The following is a 20,667-nucleotide window of genomic DNA, read 5'->3' on the forward strand; positions in this document are numbered from 1 at the left end:
TCATAGTCTGAGCTCTCTTTTGACTGAGGTACAATTGTTGATTTTATTGCGCACATGCTTCATCTTTCTGCCTCTGAATGCCGCGGTGAGTCTTAATGAAGATAACGAAACGTATTTTTGCACACAAACAGCGGCTTCTACAAACAGTTCGGGATTAGATGGAAATAATCAATGGTCTTTCCGCTTGACGCGCCTTTAAATACACTGATTATCGAACTCAGCTATGTAGTGTTGAGCAAAAATGAATTTATAACATACAGGACGTGGCTGTCGACTTGGAGCAAACTACATCCAAACACCCCGAGGGAATTCAACTAATGTCGCCTGAACAAAATAAAACCATACACACACAAGCATGCTTATTAAATTACTTCATAATCACCAAAAATCTACCTCCAACAAAATCACGATTAGTGCCATAAATATTTTGTCAGGTGCTTTCACAAGTCAGGAAAGCTTTTGCTATGGATAAATTATCCACACGAGTGATTCTGTGGTTCGAAAGAGCTTTTGCTTTGATTAGCTACTAATTAATAGAAAACCACAAAATCCAGAAACATAACATTCATTGGCTTTAATATCAAGAAAATGTTTCTTCAGAGCAGAAAAAGCCAATACGTCGCTTATTTAATGATCATTAATGCAAACTGTCCCAACATAATACTTTTAATTCATATTTAAGTAGAGCATCTTTTTCTGTCTCTCTCTCTCTCTCTCTCTCACACACACATACACATAATTTTTTAACAACAACAGGTAATAAAATCGTAAAATAGTGACCGGGAGCGTGAAGTCAGAAATAGTCAGTAAGTTTATTTATAACTGCTTGTTTTAATTTGTATAATATTATATTTTTTAAAGTATATTATTTATTTAAAATAATAATAGTAAATAAATATCAACAAAATATGTTTCTGAATTTTGAACACTCGCTGGTGTTCCACCATATAAAGCCTGCAGTGGAAATGATAAGATTTCCCGTTATAAGTTAAAATGGTTATGTGTGTGTGGTGGGGGTGCTCCCCTTGCTTTCCCGTCTCTCTCTCTCGCTCTCTCCCAAACACACACACACACACACACACACACACACACACACGCACGCTTGGAAGCAGAGGGTCGGCGTAAGGGAAAGCTGGCTGGACAGATTTAAGTTTACGCCTGATCGAGCTCTGGAGTGCAGGCCAGCGGAGAGAGGGAGAGACAGCACCTGGCCCGGCTTTAGTATCCCCATCTCGCTTTATTGACAGCCTGATAAGCGGGGCCAGGCCGTGCGGTTTCCAGGGGAGATCTCAAGAACTCTCACAGGGTCTAAACGGCGGCAGCACTTGATTCTCATCTCTGTCTTCTCCCTGTTAGAATATGCATACTTTTACGAATATGCCGTAGTCTTTTGTATAAAGATATCATCTTTATAATCTTTAATAAGGTTAATATTAAGTTACGTTGGCAGCATCGCTCCTTGACACAACAACACGCCACATCTCGAAATTTTAATATTTTTATGTACACATCTAATGAAAGTATATGTATGTTACGACTGCATCAATGGACAAATAATATGTAACAAACATGGGGTCCCATGACAAAATGCGATGTAAACTGTATTTTGTGTTGTCATTTGGCATAAATAACGAGTCCAAGTAGCTAGTAAAACTAGCTAACACGACGACTTCAGAGTTTTGAGACACTTTTGTGTTGGCCTATATAAATGCAGGTTACAGTCTCTTGTTGACAGTTTGTAAACAGCATAAACGAATTACAATATTGCTAATTTTCTATGATTTTAAATTTAATTTGTATCCTGTCTCTAAAAAAATAATATATAGACCTATTCACAACAAAAATGTCCCTTTATGTTTTTAAAGGAAGCATAGGCTACTTATGATGGTTTGAAATGTTAAATTTAAAACAGACACATTTATAAAGTGAGATGAACCTCAACGAAACTACAGTCTATGTATGGTGTATACACTCTTAAAAATAAAGGTGCTTCACGATGCCATAGAAGAACCTTTTTGTCTAAATGGTTCCATAAAGAACCTTTAACATCTGAAGAACCTTTCTGTTTCACAAAAGGTTCTTTGTGGTGAAAGAAGGTTCTCCAGATTATAAAAAGGTAAGAAAGAGATGGTTCTTTAAAGAACCTTTGGCTGAATGGTTCTTCTATGGCATCGCTGTGAAGAACCTTTTGAAGCACCTTTATTTTTAAGAGTGTAGGTTCTTAAATCCGCACACAACAGGCAGCAGTTCCTTCAACTTCCCGGTTTGGGGAATGATAAATGGCGTCAATTGTGACGTGGGCCGTCACTCTAGCCAATCACTGCCAGGTTGAGGTTAATATTAAGAGAAAGTTGATAGTGAGACGAGGACGTCTTCTTTTTTTTTATTCCGAACCACGTTTAAAGTAAGAGGTATTTTCAACAGGACAACACAGTTAACTTGCGAGGTTTGCGTGTGTCGTAAGAAACACGAGGGAGAGTCCAAAGTTGGACCTGCTTTCATCTGTTAAATAGGCTAGTATTTTCATCACCACAAAGAGGGGTTTACAATCTCTCACAACTTTCCCCGTGGTTCCCTTTTCGGCTTGGTGGACTGGATATTATTTACTTTGGGACTAGTTTTGTGAAACGGATCCGGAGGGGTTTTCTCTAGACACTCTTTACTCTCGCTCATTTGGAAACGTGCCTCTCATAACAAAATCACTCACATATGATCCACTAGCGGAACGGGCTCAACGTTTATTGAGGTGAGTAAGTTTGCAAGGTTCTAGATTTAAAACATGTTTTCACGAATGTTATGACAGCAGATTGTTGCGCTGACATCATTTATGTGTCTGTTAATCTCGAGCAATACCTACCATAAATATGACTGCCATGCAGAACTTTTTTCCTCCAAAACTATTCCATGAAATCAATTTATTATTCTTCAACAGGCTACTTGATACACGTTTTGACAACATGCCAGTCAACTGCTTTGTGCAACGCAATTTAATTTAATTGGCTTATAAGGTCTTGAAAGATATTTGTAAACAGGACATCCTCACGAGGAATGTTTATGCGTAATGTTATCTGTCAGATAAGAGTATGCACAATTTAAACATATACTCAGTTAAATAAGTTACAACTTTGTTGTCATTATTATAACGTTCATTATTATTATATGAGTTTTCATTACCGCACTTTAGTAAAGCTTTATTTAATATGACTAAATAAACTAAATAAATCTGAAAACCTATGAGTTATTTTATAAATACCTTCACCAGTAAGTTACAGAATAAAATTAGTGTCTATATTAAAAAAAAAATATTTACTACTAGTAAAATTAATATAGCAATAATAAATAAAAATAATGTATGACTGCCACAAATTAATAGCTATTTTATATACACAAAGATATTCATTTCCCAATACAATTGTTCCCATAAAGCGGAATTTGTGTATTTAAAACAACTGCGTATTTAAATATTTGTAGAAGAAATATTTTTAAAGAGTACTATATGCAAATTGCACCATTCAGTACTGATATAAAACACAGTCGTTAGAAATTCATTTTAAGATTAACATTCTCATTTGACCTGCAATGCATAAACTTTGCCCTGAATGAAGATTACACAGTCCATAAATTATGCTTTACGTAGCTTTACAGAAATCCACATTCAATAACATAATAAAATAAAATACAAATAAAACATTATGGCTGCATAACATTTCTCCTGTACTCTCCTCTGCAATAACGAGCAAAAGGCAGAACGGAAATAACAATTAAAATTATTTGCCCAAGACAACTTCTGTCTGTTATACCTAATGAAATGGAACAATGTGTAACTTGCTCCTTTTGGATCATGGCGCCTAGAATTAGCCTACGTAGAAGGGCCCTTTGCCAGTGCGGTGGTCGATGTCGCTGTGGGCAACCAAACCAAAAAAAACTTTGGTAGGTCCCCACCCCCAGAACATGGTGACTGGATGTGGGACTTGCACTGACCATAACGATAAACTTTTCCCACATTGCCTTAATAAGGGCCAGTCTATCTCCAGTTCTCTCTCTCTCTCCCTATACAAGTCCAACTCGCTCGCTCTGACGTCAGCTGCATTCAGTCCTGTCCCCGCCCCTTATTATTAGTTTTTTTTTTCTCTCTCAGTTAAAAACTGTTAGGGAGAGGTGAGGCACCGTCTATTTTGCCTGAGGGAAATAGCGACAAGATTAGGGTCTTTTTCATGACCAAACACCAATGACTGCTAATCCAAACTGTGCTAATTGATGGGAGGACTACAAGAGTCCATCCGTGTGAAAAGTCTGGAACTAGTCAAATATTTGATGTCGACCAGCCTTTTAAACAGGTTGTATCGGTAAAGGCTGCGGTTTAACGATAGAGCAGATATAGACAAGTCTTTGGTTTCCATAAGCATGTTTCAGTGACTTTTTTAAAATATACACTCTTAAAAAGTAAACGTTCTAATTAGAAACTAAATAGTTTTAAAGCCTAATTTTATGGAATCTTCCATACACAACTTTTTTTTGGGGTCTCGAAATATTTGTACTTTATTAAAAACAAAGAGGTGTTTTTGAAAAACCCACAAGCTAACGAAACATTAATAACTTTGTAATCTCCACAAAACAACATAGCTAATATCGAGATGCCTTAAGATTCTTTGCTGAACCTCCAAAAAACATTCAAGAGCCTTTATTTTTAAAAGTGTAATGTTAAAACTGCTCTATTTTAAGGACAACCATCAATTAGCTTGCTACTAATATTTTAAACAGGATGGAATCCTTTAGCACATACAATAACAACTAAAAATAAGCATTTGAATCTCAGTGCAGTAGCACAACGTGTTGCATTTCAAGTTGAACTTTCACCATCGGAGGAACCACCAAAACTTTAAATGGGAAGGAGAAGGAAATTATTCGAAAATATCAAACGGCGTGGCGGGGTCGCACCGCAGGACCCGAGATGACAGTGCTTGACGGTCGCGCCAGCTCATTATCCGACTTCCATTCAAGCGGCCTTTCATTGCGATGCAGACTCTTTGGCAATGTCGTTAGTTTCCTCATTGTGTTATAGTGGGAAATGCAATGGTTGTCAGAGCTCGCATTCACTTTCGCGATAGTTTATTGATGAGCTCCGACTTTTAGCACTTTTCACATGTCAAAACGAAGTCAAGTGTATGCAACCACAGCTTAATTTTATGCTCCGTGCGTCCCAACACATTTTGTCTCTCTTTAAAGCTGTCCCACCATGCTATACGTCCCCCCTCCCCTCTCCAGTTCTTGTATCCCAGTGAACGGGTGGAACACCCCAAGCTGCGAGTGGCGAGCTGAGAGTGCAGCGCATGTAACCTCGAACACAGGCGCGGAGGGGTTGCTTTGGAGTTTACCGAGGTGTGTGCTAATGTCCAGGCAATCAACAAATGTAGTTTAAGTGTCCGGCCATGGACGTAATGATATTTTCATTTCCCCCTTGGCAACCCACGACACAAAGTTTATTTTTCTCCCGCTGAAAAACGACAACAAATCACGCTATTAATGTAAATAGTATGGGGTCTCCCAACTGATCGTCGAGCGCGCGCCGTAAATGCGGATGACATTCTCAGACACCAAGTCAACAATGACACGTGGAGAAAGTTTAGGCTGGTTTCAATCGACAAGAGTAGCGTAAACTGACACAATAATAACGGAGTTAAGTAAAAATGTAAGCAATAAAACAGGCCAACATTTAAGAAATGGTTACTTAGGCCTAGGCTATATAGAAATTTGCTTGTTTAATATTTGGCAACAAGTACTGCCATGGCAATTCCCATTAAAGCACTACAGGTAAATCCAAAATCATGCTTATATGCCAAAAAAAACACATTGCCATGGTACTTCCTGGTACTTTTTTCCAAGTGTCTAGTCACACAGAGTTCAATAACGTGAACGCACAACGGCATTTCAGTGGGGGAAAAAATATGGAGAGAATCATATGCTTATGAGAAGTGATTAAGTAGGGTTGAAAACTAGCTTTTTGCTCGGCCCTGTTCCCCGCTCTGTCACCGGGGCAGGAGGAAGTGTTTTGCTGGGAGATGATGACAGAGGTCAGGCTCAGCTAATGGGCCACTGAAGAGGAGAGGAGGCGAGGCACAGACCAGGAACACATACATTAATACACGAGTGCTATCACCAATCAGCATAGGTGCGCGCCCTCTCTCTCTCTCGCGCTCCCTCTTTCCCCCTCTCTCTCACTCACTCCCACGAGCGAACATTTTTCAGTCTCGCGCAGGCTTGACATCCCATTTTATTGTCAATCTCTGTTTCTTTCGCAGGGAATTTAAATTTTCCACCCGAGATCAGTTGGAAACTATAAAAGAAACTGTTTGAGGACGATTTTCTAGAACTTCAGAGTCTTCTCCTTGTTGTAAACGAAATATATCAGCGAGGATACGAAGGCTGTTGGAACTATGCCTCAAAAAGGTAAGTTAAGAGATTTTATTCTTTCGAGTAACTTGCAAGCATATGCACCACTTACAAGGGAAATTGCTAAATGTACACGCTGGCTTTAAACATTATAAATAAATAAAAAAAGTGGTTTGTAAATAATAATTATGAGAAATAATTAAGTTATTTATGGCCTTGAAAAACTGTTTACCAAAACAAAAACTTTCAACGAAAAGCACGATACTAAAACAGAAAACTTAAAGCTGCACAGCCTCGTGGTGTCAAACTCAATCATGGATCTTCACGGACGCTCTTTGCCTTTTTATGCGTTAGCTATGTCGAATTTTGTGCCAAGCAAAGTTCTTATTTATGACAGAGGAAAGCAAAAAGTCACAGTAAGCCAAGACCGCGATCAGTCCTGAAAATGGGAACGCAATGACCCGATGAGGTGGAGTGTCAGGTTGAATCACACCATCACATTCAGCCGGGCGCCACCACCAAATCGCACCGTGAACTTGGTGTTTTGCATTTCAGTCAGGGAAACGGTGCCTTCTTTGTCACAAACGAACTATTAAAATGCATAATTACAATAATGTTTAAACTTCAAACTTAACAGTTAATTTACTCAATTGTGGTGTGAAGTTTGTATTTAAAAACGCACAGAAATTATCGATATTATTTTTGTATCTAATCTAAATCTATGTGTATGAGTTGTTTTATAAAAAGATTACATTAAGCATTACGTGATAAAAATGCAATTAAATGGAGTAAAATTAAATGCATCTAATTATGTCTCTATTTTGATTTTACGGTGTCAGTACTTTGTAAGATATTACAGACTACATATAGTAGTTTTTATGCATTTGTTGTAATATAAATCAGCACCGTTTTAAACTTTCTAAACTTTCACAAGAATCTACTTTCCGCAGAATACCAAAGGCTTAAATAAGTGTGCTTAATTAAGAGCCTTCATGTTGCACATTAGAACGAACAAAATGCAGATTAGGCCTGTCAATTAAAGATAGCACTATTAAAACAGATCATTAACTAAAAAGATGAGTGCAGGCAGAAGACCTCAAATAGCCCACGTGAGAAAGAAATACTGAATGGTTTTGTTCGTATAAAAATTCATCATTGCATAAAAATATGGATTTGCAATCCAAAAAAAATAGTTTGATTTGTTGTCATTTATAGGGAAATCTGAGAAAATGTGAAATGTTGTTAAACAAAAATATGAATATATCTAAAGAGTTAAAAATAATTTTAAAAAGCAATACTGTAAAATATAGCTTTTTAAAAATATAAATGTTATTTCACGAAACACGTGCAAAGCTGACTGGCGATTGGTGTATATATTCATTTGTTGCTGTGCACTGTAAACCGCGCACACAATCCATCTACTTAACAAGGAAAAAGAAGGGAAAAAATCAAAGCAGTGAGTATTTCTTCAGTGGCCTCCTTTTCGGGAAATGTATTGAATGGGTTCTTTATTGCAATTGTCTTTTACCAATTGAGCGCCCCACTGCGCTGTTGTACATTTTTTACAGCCCTTAACGACCCATACCAGTAACACAATTACCTCCAGATACTTATAACAAGAAATTACTTTTCTATTTCGCGCAACGAGACAAACAAAAAGGCATTGAGGTAACGGGCACCGGGTCATAGTGAGCTGCACTGGCTGTTGCGGGTGAAAGGGGGTATGCTGGACCGGGTATAGGAGGAGGAGGAGGATGGGGCTCGCTTGTATTTTCAGCTCTTCAGCTCTTTGTATTTTCTGAGAGTTGTTGGTACGTTTAGTTGGAAGCGGTGTAGCTAGTTAGGGAGCCCGGGTTTTACTCTCTGGGTTTTGGTGTAGAGGGAGAAAGAAAGCTATTGTTAAAATTCAGCGGGGCTTTGTCGGGGACCCCTCACCCCCTCCTGGCTTTACTTTTCCAACGCAGCCAGGCGAGGTAGACAGCGTGTGTCACCAGAACAGAGTATCTGAACGAGAGGAAAAACGTAGGCCTTGCCAACAACATTTGAAGTTTTTTAATCATGAAGGTCAGGGAAAAGCAGATGTACAGGTCGAAAATATTTTGTATAATAATAATAACAATAATAATTTTACTATTATTATTATTCGAATAAAAAATTTAACTTATAACAAGAAAACTATATATTTAAAAAAACATATTTTAACTATAATAAACACAGTTTTTTTTAATTAAACCGAAAAACTAATTAATTATTGTCCAATTTATTAGCCATAAAAACACTCTTCTAAAAAAGGAAGCTAATATTAGATTTAACTATAAAGCTAAATAAATAATTACGGATAGGTGTACTAATAAATTGTTTTGCTTTGTCCTAGGGATATTTTAATAGAGTGAAGCAGATGAGAGTCTATAAATTGTTTTAAGCGGACAGTCAACTCTGTTTCCAGGCAAGTTTAAACGCTGGACATAAGTGTATTTGTGGAGACAGTATTTTTTGTTCTCACTTTTTGCAGCATGAATGCAAAAATTGTGAGGCTTCAGCCCACACAATTATTGTCCGTAACTTTATTGCAAACAAGTCTTAAACACAATGCACTGCAATACACTTGATTTAAAAATGTGAAACTGACCATTATTGTTGGTTCTTTATGACTAATAGAATACTATAACCGGGCCACGTGGGAGTCTGGCGGCGCGTCCATGATGCAAAACAGTAAGTGGAGTTCTTTTCTTTTTCTGAAATGCGTTTTTATTATTAAAAAGAAAGGTGTGCAGGGAAAACACACACACACACACACAAGAAAAACGTGAGGGGCGTCTAGCCAGCAAAGCATTTGTTTTGGTATATTAGTGAAGGCAGTTTACGTCAGGGGTGTTGGGTGTGTGCATGCTGCCAAAATTTTTGCCTGTCATTCATACAGCTCCCTCAAAGTAGCTGAATACTGCATAGTAAGCTAAACTCACTGCTTAAGCCTGACTTTAACAAGTTTACATTTTATGGAACATCGTAGGTCATTATTTAACATTCGTAAGGCTACATTTGAGAGAGCAAAAATTACATTCCCAGTGAGAAATTCCTTGAATTGCAAAAAATAAAAAATAATAAAAAACCTCACATGGAACCCTGCATAGCTACACAACCTAGTTAGAGTGTCTAACCCATATGCTCCTTGCATAATTGTGTGTCTGTGTGTGTTAGAGAGAGAGAGAGGATGTTTCTGCTTGACTTGCTTTTAAATAATTGCAGAATTAATGTTAACATCGGCGGCCAATCCTCCTAGTCCATTAGCAGAGACGAAATTGACATTGCATGATTCTGATGGAATGTCTATCATGTTTATGAAACACCGCGAGAGTGAAATAATGGCCTGAGCTTTGATGCAACGTTGAGTGTTGTAGAGCATGAATAAATTACATGCGCGGATGTGTCTGTGTCTTTGAGATGTGTGAAAGCCAACTAGCAAAACATATACTTAGTCATTTGTGGAAAGTACTGAGTAAGTTATGATTACAATAAATGAGACATATTTTCTCTCTTAATGCTGGACAAGAGGTGTATGACATCTGTAACGAAGGTGTGTTGAATGTCATCCTCTCATTTCTATTGCTTTTATTGTTGTAAGTGCCAATTGTTTTTGTTCTGTCCTCATACTAACGACTGGTGTACTGTCCATAGATTATTTTTGTGTGTGAAACACTTTGGAGTTTTAACGGAGCATTTAAATCTAGGTCAGCTGAAGTGTGGGCACATTACACTATATGAGCAATATATAAAAAAATCATATTCCCACATTTTTTAAAAACATTATTATTAAAAAGGCCTAGAGATAAAAAAAAATCATAAAATATTACGCGTCGAAAAGAGTTTCTCCTAAAAACGTTAATTTTTTCTTCTTCTTAGGGATAAACGGTGTTATTGTACACAAATGTTGTCGTGTGATGTCTCGCGTGTATTACTACAAAGATATCATTCGGGTTAGGCCTTTGGTTTGTTTAAAGGTCACAGGCGACAATCCAAGCTTTGTGCTAATAACTCTTGGGTGTATATAGAGTGGAGCGTCCAAATTGACACCATATGTCTTCTTATTAATTGATTAGAAACAGAGTACCGCGCGCGCAATGATTGCCACTGGGCGAGACCGACCCCGTTCCCCGTGGGGAATTATAGAACGATTAAGATTTAACCTTTCAAGCGAAAGTTTGATTTTATATCCCAAGCTGAGTGTTGGCGAGCTCAAATCAAGTGGCTGTATTTTAAAGCCATAAGGCATTTGATTTCAAAGCCAATAAATCTAAATGTGTCTATTACGGAGCAGAAGAAACAGAAAAAAAAAAAACAGCGGATTGAATAATTTCGAATTAAACTTCGCTCCGAAAACATATATGGATTTTCTTTCCGCCTTTATGTATGTTAAGTGTGCTAGAAATATTATCAGAAATAATTCTCAGGTAGAATAAACATTTAGTGTGCACAATAAGAATAAAACATTCGTGCATAATTCAGGTTTTATATGTCGCTCTGGAGATTTATTATGCATAAACCTACTGAACAAAACAGCAGCTCCCAGTGCGTAAATATAGGCAAATGGAGGTTTGTCACTTGGGAAAAAAAAGAAATGTCACTTTTAATATATTAAGGGCGAGGCGCGCCCCCGTTAACGTACACGCGCACAGCCCCTGGCTACCTTAAAATTAAGCTTCCCTTAAAGGGGAAATGAGTAGAGTCCAATTTAGTCTGAGTGATAGCCAAATGCAGACAGAAAGGGCCGTTTTATCATGCTACTATTTGTCGTGACGATGCGATTTTCAAAAGCAGAGCGATGTTATGAAGTGACATGCCTGCCACAAGTGCTCCAACTGATCTTTTCAATTAGCCTTCCATGCATGATCCAGGGCGACTTCCGCCTATTTCCAGAAATTAAGCTCAAACTTGACGTGCAGCTAGCTTTATTTTAAAGACAAATGTCAGGCAGGCTCATCATATTTTCCCCCTCTTCTATATTTGGAGCTTATTTATTGCAAAGGAGCTTGTGCTCTTGGACTCAATTTAACGCGAGGCTTCGGAGGGAAGGGAGCTGAGAAGTAAAGCAAACCGGGAAGGCTGCTTCTCCGTTTTGGCTTCAGGTTTGGTGCCTTTGGTCTGCTTTTTACGGGCTTTTCCACAGACAAAGTAACATAAGCCAATTGCTTACCTAGGAAATGGCTGTGCCTTGGTTTATGTTTTTTTTTTTTTTTTTTTTTAAAGTTGTTTAAATCATAGATAGCAGCGTTTAAGAAGTTTTAATATAATGCCACGAATAGCATTACGCCAACTGATCCGTTTTAAGCTTTGCAAAGATGCGCAAATCTCAGCTCAGTGGGTTGGACATGTTTTGCTCCAGATCATACGAGAGCGCTGACGCTTAATCAATGTTCTGCATGTGTAATTATATTACAATTGTGCATTAGGAGATTATGATATTACGAGCACATCTGGAGAACTGTCGAAAACATATGACAGCTGAACAACAGCAATAATGACCGGCTAGGCTGATTTAAAAGCGATTTACTCTGAATATTGGGATTTGTTGACAATGCTCTTGTAATGCTTGACTCATTTTAGACAATCGCGACCTGAAAGCTTCTATTGAAAACAGCTGTGATTGGATTCTGTTTAAATGGAGTCTGTATTTTGAGGCTGGTGCGCTAAATGCTTGGTGATTTACAACGGGATCTTACCTTCTTCTTTTTTTAGGTCACAGTGGAGTGAACCAGCTCGGCGGTGTGTTCGTCAACGGCAGACCGCTGCCCGACTCCACGAGACAGAAAATAGTTGAACTCGCTCACAGTGGCGCGCGGCCGTGTGACATATCCCGGATTCTACAGGTGATGAGAATGCATATTTTCCGTTCATCACTCTTCACCAAAAATGGAAATATTTTTACTGTAGTTGTATTTCACATTTGTGCTGTTTCATACTTACTTTTTTTTCAGCTGTATAGATGTTTTTCTTTTTTTTAAATAATAATATTATTGTTTTAAGACAATAATCCTTGCATTATTAATGCCAGCGAGCAACGAGAATTCATTTCAAATTTCATTTTGGAATGCATAAACAGTGGTCTTGAGGAATGGATCGAAGCACTTCTAATTTTTTCCCATTTGGCAATTTTTAAAATTGGCGACCGAAATGCATTTTAAAAAGTGCATAATTTCTCGTACCACTGAAGACATATTTTTCGTGTTAAAGGTATTTCTTGTGTTATAGACCCATGCTGATGCAAAAGTCCAAGTGCTGGACAATGAAAACGTAAGCTTATCATTGCTTGCAGCATACACTTAACATTTCACACTAGTCTTAAATAATGTATGTGAATTGTTTCTTTTGTTTTTCATCTAGGTGTCGAACGGCTGCGTGAGTAAAATCTTGGGTAGATACTATGAAACGGGCTCCATCAGACCCAGGGCGATCGGAGGAAGTAAACCAAGAGTAGCGACTCCCGAGGTGGTCAGCAAAGTTGCCCAGTACAAGAGGGAGTGTCCGTCAATCTTCGCGTGGGAAATCCGCGACAGGCTGCTATCAGAGGGGGCCTGCACAAACGATAATATACCCAGTGTAAGTTCATTCAGAGAAGTTAATGCATAATGCATTGTTTAAAAGCATGCACTAATGACCTTGAACATTCCCCGACATCGGTCTTCCCCGGCCGCTGCTGTAATCTTCTTTTTACCACAGGACAATGCAATGCGATGTAATGCTCTGGCATGTAGGCCTGTGCAGAAATGGGGCCAATCGTTCCAAAAGCCAACATGCCACATCGCGGATGCGCTCTTTAATTAATGTGCCGCATCTTTGGGTTCGTCTTTCAGGTGTCATCGATAAACAGAGTACTGCGCAACCTGGCTAGCGAAAAGCAACAGATGGGCGCAGATGGCATGTATGAAAAGCTGAGGATGCTGAACGGTCAGACCGGCACGTGGGGGACCCGGCCGGGCTGGTACCCCGGAACCTCAGTGCCAGGACAGCCCAATCAAGGTATGGCTATTTTACTTTCCATAGAGGAAGACTGTGTCAAAAGGGCATTGGATTCGCTAAATTTGTTGTTTTGCAACCTGGAGTAAATTATAATTAATTATTATTTAAAGAGATAAAAACTCCCATAATAATAATAATAATAATACTTCGTTTTTTATTCTATTTACTTTTAAGTATTATTAGATGATAATTAAATGATATGCATGTTGCACGGAGCTTAACTTACTGTTATAATATCCTATCAATAATGTAATGACGTTTGAATGACTAAATAGACTACTAATGACTATAATAATTAAATAAAAATTAAGAATAATAAAGCGAGTTGCAATCCACCTTTACAGTTCTTAAAGAACGCGACATCGAAATAAACAAGGAGCAGTGTGGATTCCCTGAACAAAATATGTTTCTGTCACACAGAAAAATGTGTTATGGGAACAGTTCAGTCGCTATGTAATAGATCATTAGAGAACGTTTTGTTTCCCATTAAGGTGACATAAATACGCGTTTAGTTTGAGGAGACAGCTGTGGAAATATTCCACCGGAGACACCCTGGACATGATATGGCAAACGTATGACAATTAGACTTGTCACTGTTAAAGGCGCTACACAACTAAAGACAGACAAAAGATATGACAAATAGAGCATTAATGTCTATATAATTTCGGCCTGTCAAATCATTGACTGGTTTACAGCAATTTAAAAAATCAAAACAAACGTGTTTTATGCAAAGGAGAGTAGCCTAAAACTGGCTCAAATGAGCAAATCACGTTATATAATATTTAACATGTTTTTATGAATAAAATTAGACATATTTACTTAAAATACAGTGCAGGATACGCCTATGATTTAATTTGAATTCGCATGACATGCTGCATAACCTACATATTTAATAGTTTATTGACATGTGGCCTCGTACGCACCGTTTGAGGCGAAAACTTATAATAAAGTGCTCATTTTATTCTTGTGGATTAATTGCTAGCACTCTAAAGCATCTAATTTTTTATTTCTTACGACAAATATCATAAAACATAACAACAATCACAACAATCAATCTTACAGGCTATTTTTGCGAAACATAATGCTTTTTGTTAGTAGCAAACTTACTTATAGGCTATATAATTTTCCTCACTATCATTTAGAAGTTCACTCCCAAAGTATGCTATTAGTCAGGGTGAGGTTTCGGAGCGAGACAAATATGGTCGCAATCTGATGAATGTCACGCAACACTGAATAAAATAGCGGATTCATCCGGGCTGACAGGACGCTAAAAGAGACAACTCATTCAGAGGACTCATAGTAGCACCCTCCCTCCGCCATAGACTCGGGGTGCTAAAGCCGTCTAAAGGATTTGGACACTTTCCCTTTTCCAAGGGTCCTCGCATGTTTTGATCAAGGCCTCCAAAGTGAAAGATGCCGCGGTTGTTTTGCCACCTTTTTGCTTGCCTTCCGCCTCACCGGTTACGACAACGCCCCAATAAGGAATTACTTTATTTCCCACCGCCTTTGTCAGAGAAAACAAATCCGAAATCTGGCGACAGTTGGTCAGGCTTTTGAGAGCAGGCCACACATTCGGATTAGCTCTTGAAAAGTGGGGATACTAAACACAGACCTTTTAAAACTTTCTTAGAACATAGAAATGCACTGTCTTTGAAAAATAAATAAATAAAATTAAAGCTAGGTAGCCCAATATTTCTATTACTATTAATATGTAGCCCAATAGTAGAAGATTAACCATATCTAATTTACATATCAATAAAAAAGTAAGGGAAAGTTCATTTTTGACAGCACATTTTCCAGTGGTTACACTCTAACTTTGGGTCAAATATGGACTAATCCAACGTTTGGGCTAAAAATGTAATAAAAAAATTTAACCCAAGGTTAGGTTAGTCCATATTTGACCCAAAGTTGGGTTGAAACAACCCAGCATTTTATGTGCATGTTATGAGCTTCATTTAAGGCTCTAATTCAATTATATTATTTTTACTCAGTTCACCACCTCCAGAAAATATATCTAAAGTAATGTACACATTAGGCAAATCACCTACCTCCAAAAATACTCTGCACTATTTCATAACTATTTCAAATTTCATAACACAGTGGTTTTAACTAATTTAACTCCAAATTGTTTCTTAGCTAAATAATATATTTTACTCCATGAATAGCCCAATGAAACAAACTGTTTTTCCAAGAAAAGAAAAAAACAAGTTTTATTCTGGATCAGCTGTAGCCTAACCTTTGAGAAACTACGGAGCCAAAAAAAAAGATAATTTGCTCAATAAGACCCAATTGAAAAATCAAACAGTAAGCTAACATATACAGTATATGAGCAATATATGATATTGCATTTATACAACAGTTCGACGGCACGAGTGTGTAATTAGCCTACATAAGAAACAACTAGCCTACTGAGTCTTTAAAAACCCTCTTTTGTGCGGAACTATTTCCTGGGTTGAATCTCAAGTAGAGTTTGCTGAGCCCAAGCCTCCGTAACTAATTTGAAAATGTCACTTTAGAACTAGTAACGAAGGAACTTTGAGTTCTACTTTGAGTAGAATATTATGAGAGCGATGGACTGAGCGAATGTGATTACCTGCATCTGATACAGCATTCATTCTTCAGCTCAGTCTCATATTCACAATAAAACATTAGTTTGAATGTCCGCTGAGGAAAGCCATATCTTTGTCGTGATTTCCGATGACAGCGCTGCTCAGCGTGTTTGTTGCCTGCGTCTTACAAGGTGTTGTTGAAAGTAAAAATAACTTCCTTGTTTACAACCTTGTTTCAGTCTCTTTCAATATAAAAGTCTTTACTGCTGAGTCATAAAAACAATATCTTGTCGCCATCTAATGGCAGACCAATGTAACTAAAATCACTATCACGAACACACACACTGTTTCCCAATACTAAATACTACTATTATTTATATAAAATATTATTTATTGAATAATAATATTCAATAAACAACAACAGCCATCATAAACGGTGCTAGGCAATTCAGTCAAAAGTACATAGTTAGCGCTGTAATATACAGTATAGTTAGGCTACATAAAATATAACGTGATGAGATTTTGCCCTCAGCCAAAACTGTTTGCTCTGGAACAAATAATAGATTAATGAGACCAAAGACTGCCCATTAGAATTACCCAAAACTAATTATAACTCATGTTTAACCATGGGGGGGGGCATGAGGGGGCCACTCAATATTGCATGTAGGCTATAATGTCTATACTAAATGTGTGCTGAAGCTGAATAGCAGCGTGCTTATACTGCATGACAGTTAACATGGAGGCACCGGTGCGTTCACTTGTACTTAAAATACTCTGTCATTTTTGGTCATACAGACAAGAATAATTACATCGTTCAAATCTGGTAAGGTTCTACATTTGTTTGTGATACAGAAGAACTGGCCGAGGTGAGGCTGCTCTCAGCAGGTTCATGAGCGCTGAACGGAGCTAACATCTCCGAAAACGTCGAAGCAAATATTCAAATAGGCGTTATCTTTATTAACCGCATATTTGAAGTCTAAACAAGTACGTCATTGCCTAAAAACTCTTAAAACTACATTCCGTGACACAAAACAGTATTATTTTACAAAATTATAGTGGATTTGGCCTCCGCCATGACACTCACTGGGAGAAATACCGCAAGCGGAGTGATACAAACGGTAAAATGGTTGGAGTTCTGTTATCACTAGAATATCACACTCCTCTCAGCCAATCAGATTCGAGGACCAGAAAGAACTGTTGTATAAATATTACCTAAAACGAATTATATCTCATGTTTAACCACTATAGAGACATCAGAGCCAGAGGCAAAATACAGAAGAACTGGCCGAGGTGAGGCTGCTCTCAGCAGGTTCATGAGCGCTGAACGGAGCTAACATCTCCGAAAACGTCGAAGCAAATATTCAAATAGGCGTTATCTTTATTAACCGCATATTTGAAGTCTAAACAAGTACGTCATTGCCTAAAAACTCTTAAAACTACATTCCGTGACACAAAACAGTATTATTTATCAAATTATAGTGGATTTGGGCATATAGCCTATTTATATATAAAAAAAAAAATAATTCATAAATTATATATATATATTTTTTTTTAAATTGGGCTCACAAGCTCTGTGTTTTCCAAATGGTCACAAATGTGATGTTTACAGGTGCTATAGGCATTAATACATTCATTATAGACCCTTTAAATATTATATATTCCAAATTATGACAGGTTGTATATGTATATGACAGGTTGACTTCTATAGGACACAGAAATCATCTTTTAAAGGGTCAACTGGATGGCCATGTGACTATTTACACCACAACCCATGTAAAAGTCCAAACAGTTTGGGGTTTCATTAATACCTCACAACACTCTGCAAAATATTAACTTGTTTTTTTGGTTTTTTTTAGACTTTTCAAACTTCAAATAAAAATTTTAATCTCAAATGTATCTGGTGAGATGAAATAGGATGATTAGGTACTGGCGCCCAACAACACAGCAGGTTAAAGCTTATCGACTCCTATCTCTTGTCTGTGATAAACAAGAGCCTTCGTATTTAGATGTCTCATTCATGGTGGCCTGGCTGTTTTTCTTCCTGCGCCTATAAGAAGGTATAAATCCTAACCGAGGATGAACGGGCCGGCCCTAGGGACAGTGATTAATGACAGTAGAGCATAAAGGTTAACACGCCGAGCAGAAAAGTCTGTTGACTGGAATCCTCGTGCTACAATGACTGCTGGAGAGAATCCTTTTGTCGCCTCGTCCAATTGTGTCCTCAAAATTCAACCCACGAAAGTTTGCCATCCGTCCTCCCAGCGAGTATTTAAGAGTTACCCTTACTCTCCCACATTGTGTGGCTGTGAAAGCATCCCTCTCCTATTCAAGTATTGGTGGTCACCTCAATAGCTCTGCAAACGCCCATATGGTGGCAGTAGCCTAATTGAAGAACTCGGGAATGAAAAGGGGGGAGAGGGTGTTTGGTTTTTAAAAAACATTTCAGAGGATCTGAAAAGGTTTCTGGGACATTTTATCGCATTTCTGTAAAGCCCTCAAGCTCGTCAGCCTTTGTGACTCGATGCAGAAAGATCTAAGTGAGCGTGCTCTAAATGTTTTCCCACAACATCACAGAGGGCGATACAGTAGCCTACAAAATGCTCCACTAATTTTCTACCAAATTCTTCCAACCTAAACATGACAGGCAAACCATAATATACCTTAATTACAGCCTAGAGTCCAAACAGAGAATGAGAAGTGTGAATAAACAGCACAAACTTACATTTCATATTTCCTTTCCAGATGGCTGCCAGCAGTCAGACGGAGGCGGTGAGAACACAAACTCAATAAGCTCCAATGGAGAGGATTCAGATGAGACCCAAATGAGGCTTCAGCTAAAAAGAAAACTGCAAAGAAACCGCACATCTTTCACACAAGAACAGATAGAAGCACTTGAAAAAGGTAAACATGAAGATTAGAGCTAATATTAAAGCATCTGTAGACTAGCTACAACTAAACAGTAAAATCACACTTTATTTCAAGAATAAAACTTTTTTGTAAACTTTTATATTTAAATTAAATTGCTCTGCATGACTTTTAAGCAGTTTCCCTTGTGCAACTGCACAGAAAAAGACAAATTTTTTAACTCATGACTTATTTTTTAATGTTTCCACCAGAGTTTGAGAGAACGCACTATCCTGACGTTTTTGCACGAGAGAGACTAGCTGCAAAAATAGATTTACCGGAAGCAAGAATACAGGTGAGCGAAAACACTCAAAAATAGGATAAATAGAGATAAAAATGGGTACACTTCATAATAATTTGTCATTGGCATGGCTTTAAAATATTATTATTAATGGCTTAGCCACTAAAGAGTTTGTGTGTGTGAATGTATGTGTGTGTGTATATATATACATATCATTTTTTCTTGCATTTTTCTTGGCTGCTTGACTCACAGACTTAAATATTTTTGTAAAACAAATAGCAAAAAAAAAAAAAAGAAAGAAAAGTGCAAGGCAGCGTAGTGAAAAAAAATGCTTTACACTTTGCTAGTGTACATTGACAAAATTTATTTGTAGCAGATATGCGTTTAAATAAAATATATAAAATAAAATATTTATGACTCATTTTGCACTACACAGATTTTTGTCCAATCAAATGTTCTCTATGAGAATGTCCTGCTCACTAAAACCACCTGCTATTTATAATTAAAAAACGAAAATGAACTGGGAAATACAACAACACGGAAATGAAAACTGCCATCAAGTGATTTTATGGGGTTTTTAAATAGAAAATACAAATATTAAATACAAAAGTGTCCCACTTCTTCTTCATCCTGCTAGATACTGATTGTTCTACGTTGTTTTTGATAACTAACTAAAGTACGTCCTTCCAGGTGTGGTTCTCGAACAGAAGAGCAAAATGGAGGAGGGAGGAAAAGTTAAGAAATCAAAGAAGACAAGCCACAAACTCTTCGAGTCACATACCCATCAGTAGCAGCTTCAGCACTAGCGTTTATCAGCCAATCCCTCAGCCCACAACGCCAGGTAAACCCCTACAATGTGCATATTGTTCCTTTACAAGAGCCATAAGCAAATACTACTGAAAATATATATATAAAAAATAAAAAAGTATGTTTAGACATTTGTTATTTTTTTTAACAGTATCCTTCACATCAGGCTCCATGTTGGGAAGACCAGACACAGCCCTCACAAACACATACAGCGCCCTGCCACCAATGCCAAGTTTCACCATGGCCAACAACCTTCCTATGCAAGTATGTCCACATTTGTCAGTTTAGTGCCTCGCACTGTACTATACTCTTCTACGCTTGCCTTAGTGTTTCAAAGGATTAGTAATTTGATATTTCCGAGTACTGTAAAATCTTATGCAACTACAGCATACAGGTCTGTAAGGCTGTTTCTATCTAAGGCTGTGTTGCTGACAGTTCTGCCATTTTTACCCCCTCCACAGCCCAGCCAGACCTCATCCTACTCCTGCATGTTGCCCACTAGTCCTACGGTGAATGGGCGGAGCTATGACACATACACATCACCGCACATGCAAGCACATATGAACAGCCAATCAATGGCCACCTCAGGCACAACCTCAACGGGTAAGCGTTTATTCCTATACTAAAGCAAAAAATAAAATAAATATTTAAAAAATAAAATAAAATTGTAATTCAATATATTATTTTATTAAACATTTTAAATATTTTATTAAATGTTTTTACATTTTTTATTAAAATGAATTAAAATATTAAATAAATAAT

General features: G+C 37.6%; 1 protein-coding gene across 5 annotated transcripts in view; it reads left to right on the forward strand.

The window, feature by feature from the left end:
• Window positions 1–2,333: 2,333 nt before the first annotated feature.
• LOC107674982 (paired box protein Pax-6-like) overlaps window positions 2,334–20,667 on the forward strand; it is a 19,503-nt gene continuing 1,169 nt past the window's right edge. Inside the window, exons 1-13 of one of the 5 annotated variants that reach the window (XM_016469157.1) lie at window positions 2,334–2,746; window positions 6,300–6,447; window positions 9,049–9,102; window positions 9,941–9,964; window positions 12,124–12,254; window positions 12,637–12,678; window positions 12,769–12,984; window positions 13,239–13,404; window positions 18,696–18,854; window positions 19,070–19,152; window positions 19,789–19,939; window positions 20,057–20,169; window positions 20,367–20,508. In XM_016469157.1, coding sequence (XP_016324643.1) covers window positions 6,435–6,447; window positions 9,049–9,102; window positions 9,941–9,964; window positions 12,124–12,254; window positions 12,637–12,678; window positions 12,769–12,984; window positions 13,239–13,404; window positions 18,696–18,854; window positions 19,070–19,152; window positions 19,789–19,939; window positions 20,057–20,169; window positions 20,367–20,508 — 1,294 coding nt within the window. In that variant the 5' untranslated portion in view covers window positions 2,334–2,746; window positions 6,300–6,434. Of the gene's footprint in view, window positions 2,747–6,234; window positions 6,448–9,048; window positions 9,103–9,940; window positions 9,965–12,123; window positions 12,255–12,636; window positions 12,679–12,768; window positions 12,985–13,238; window positions 13,405–18,695; window positions 18,855–19,069; window positions 19,153–19,788; window positions 19,940–20,056; window positions 20,170–20,366; window positions 20,509–20,667 lie in introns of those variants that run through there. The other 4 variants (XM_016469156.1, XM_016469161.1, XM_016469158.1 and 1 more) reach the window with 4 other exon arrangements.

This window comes from Sinocyclocheilus anshuiensis, unplaced genomic scaffold (genome assembly GCF_001515605.1).
Source record: "Sinocyclocheilus anshuiensis isolate Anshui unplaced genomic scaffold, SAMN03320099.WGS_v1.1 scaffold1065, whole genome shotgun sequence".
Taxonomy (NCBI): domain Eukaryota; kingdom Metazoa; phylum Chordata; class Actinopteri; order Cypriniformes; family Cyprinidae; genus Sinocyclocheilus; species Sinocyclocheilus anshuiensis.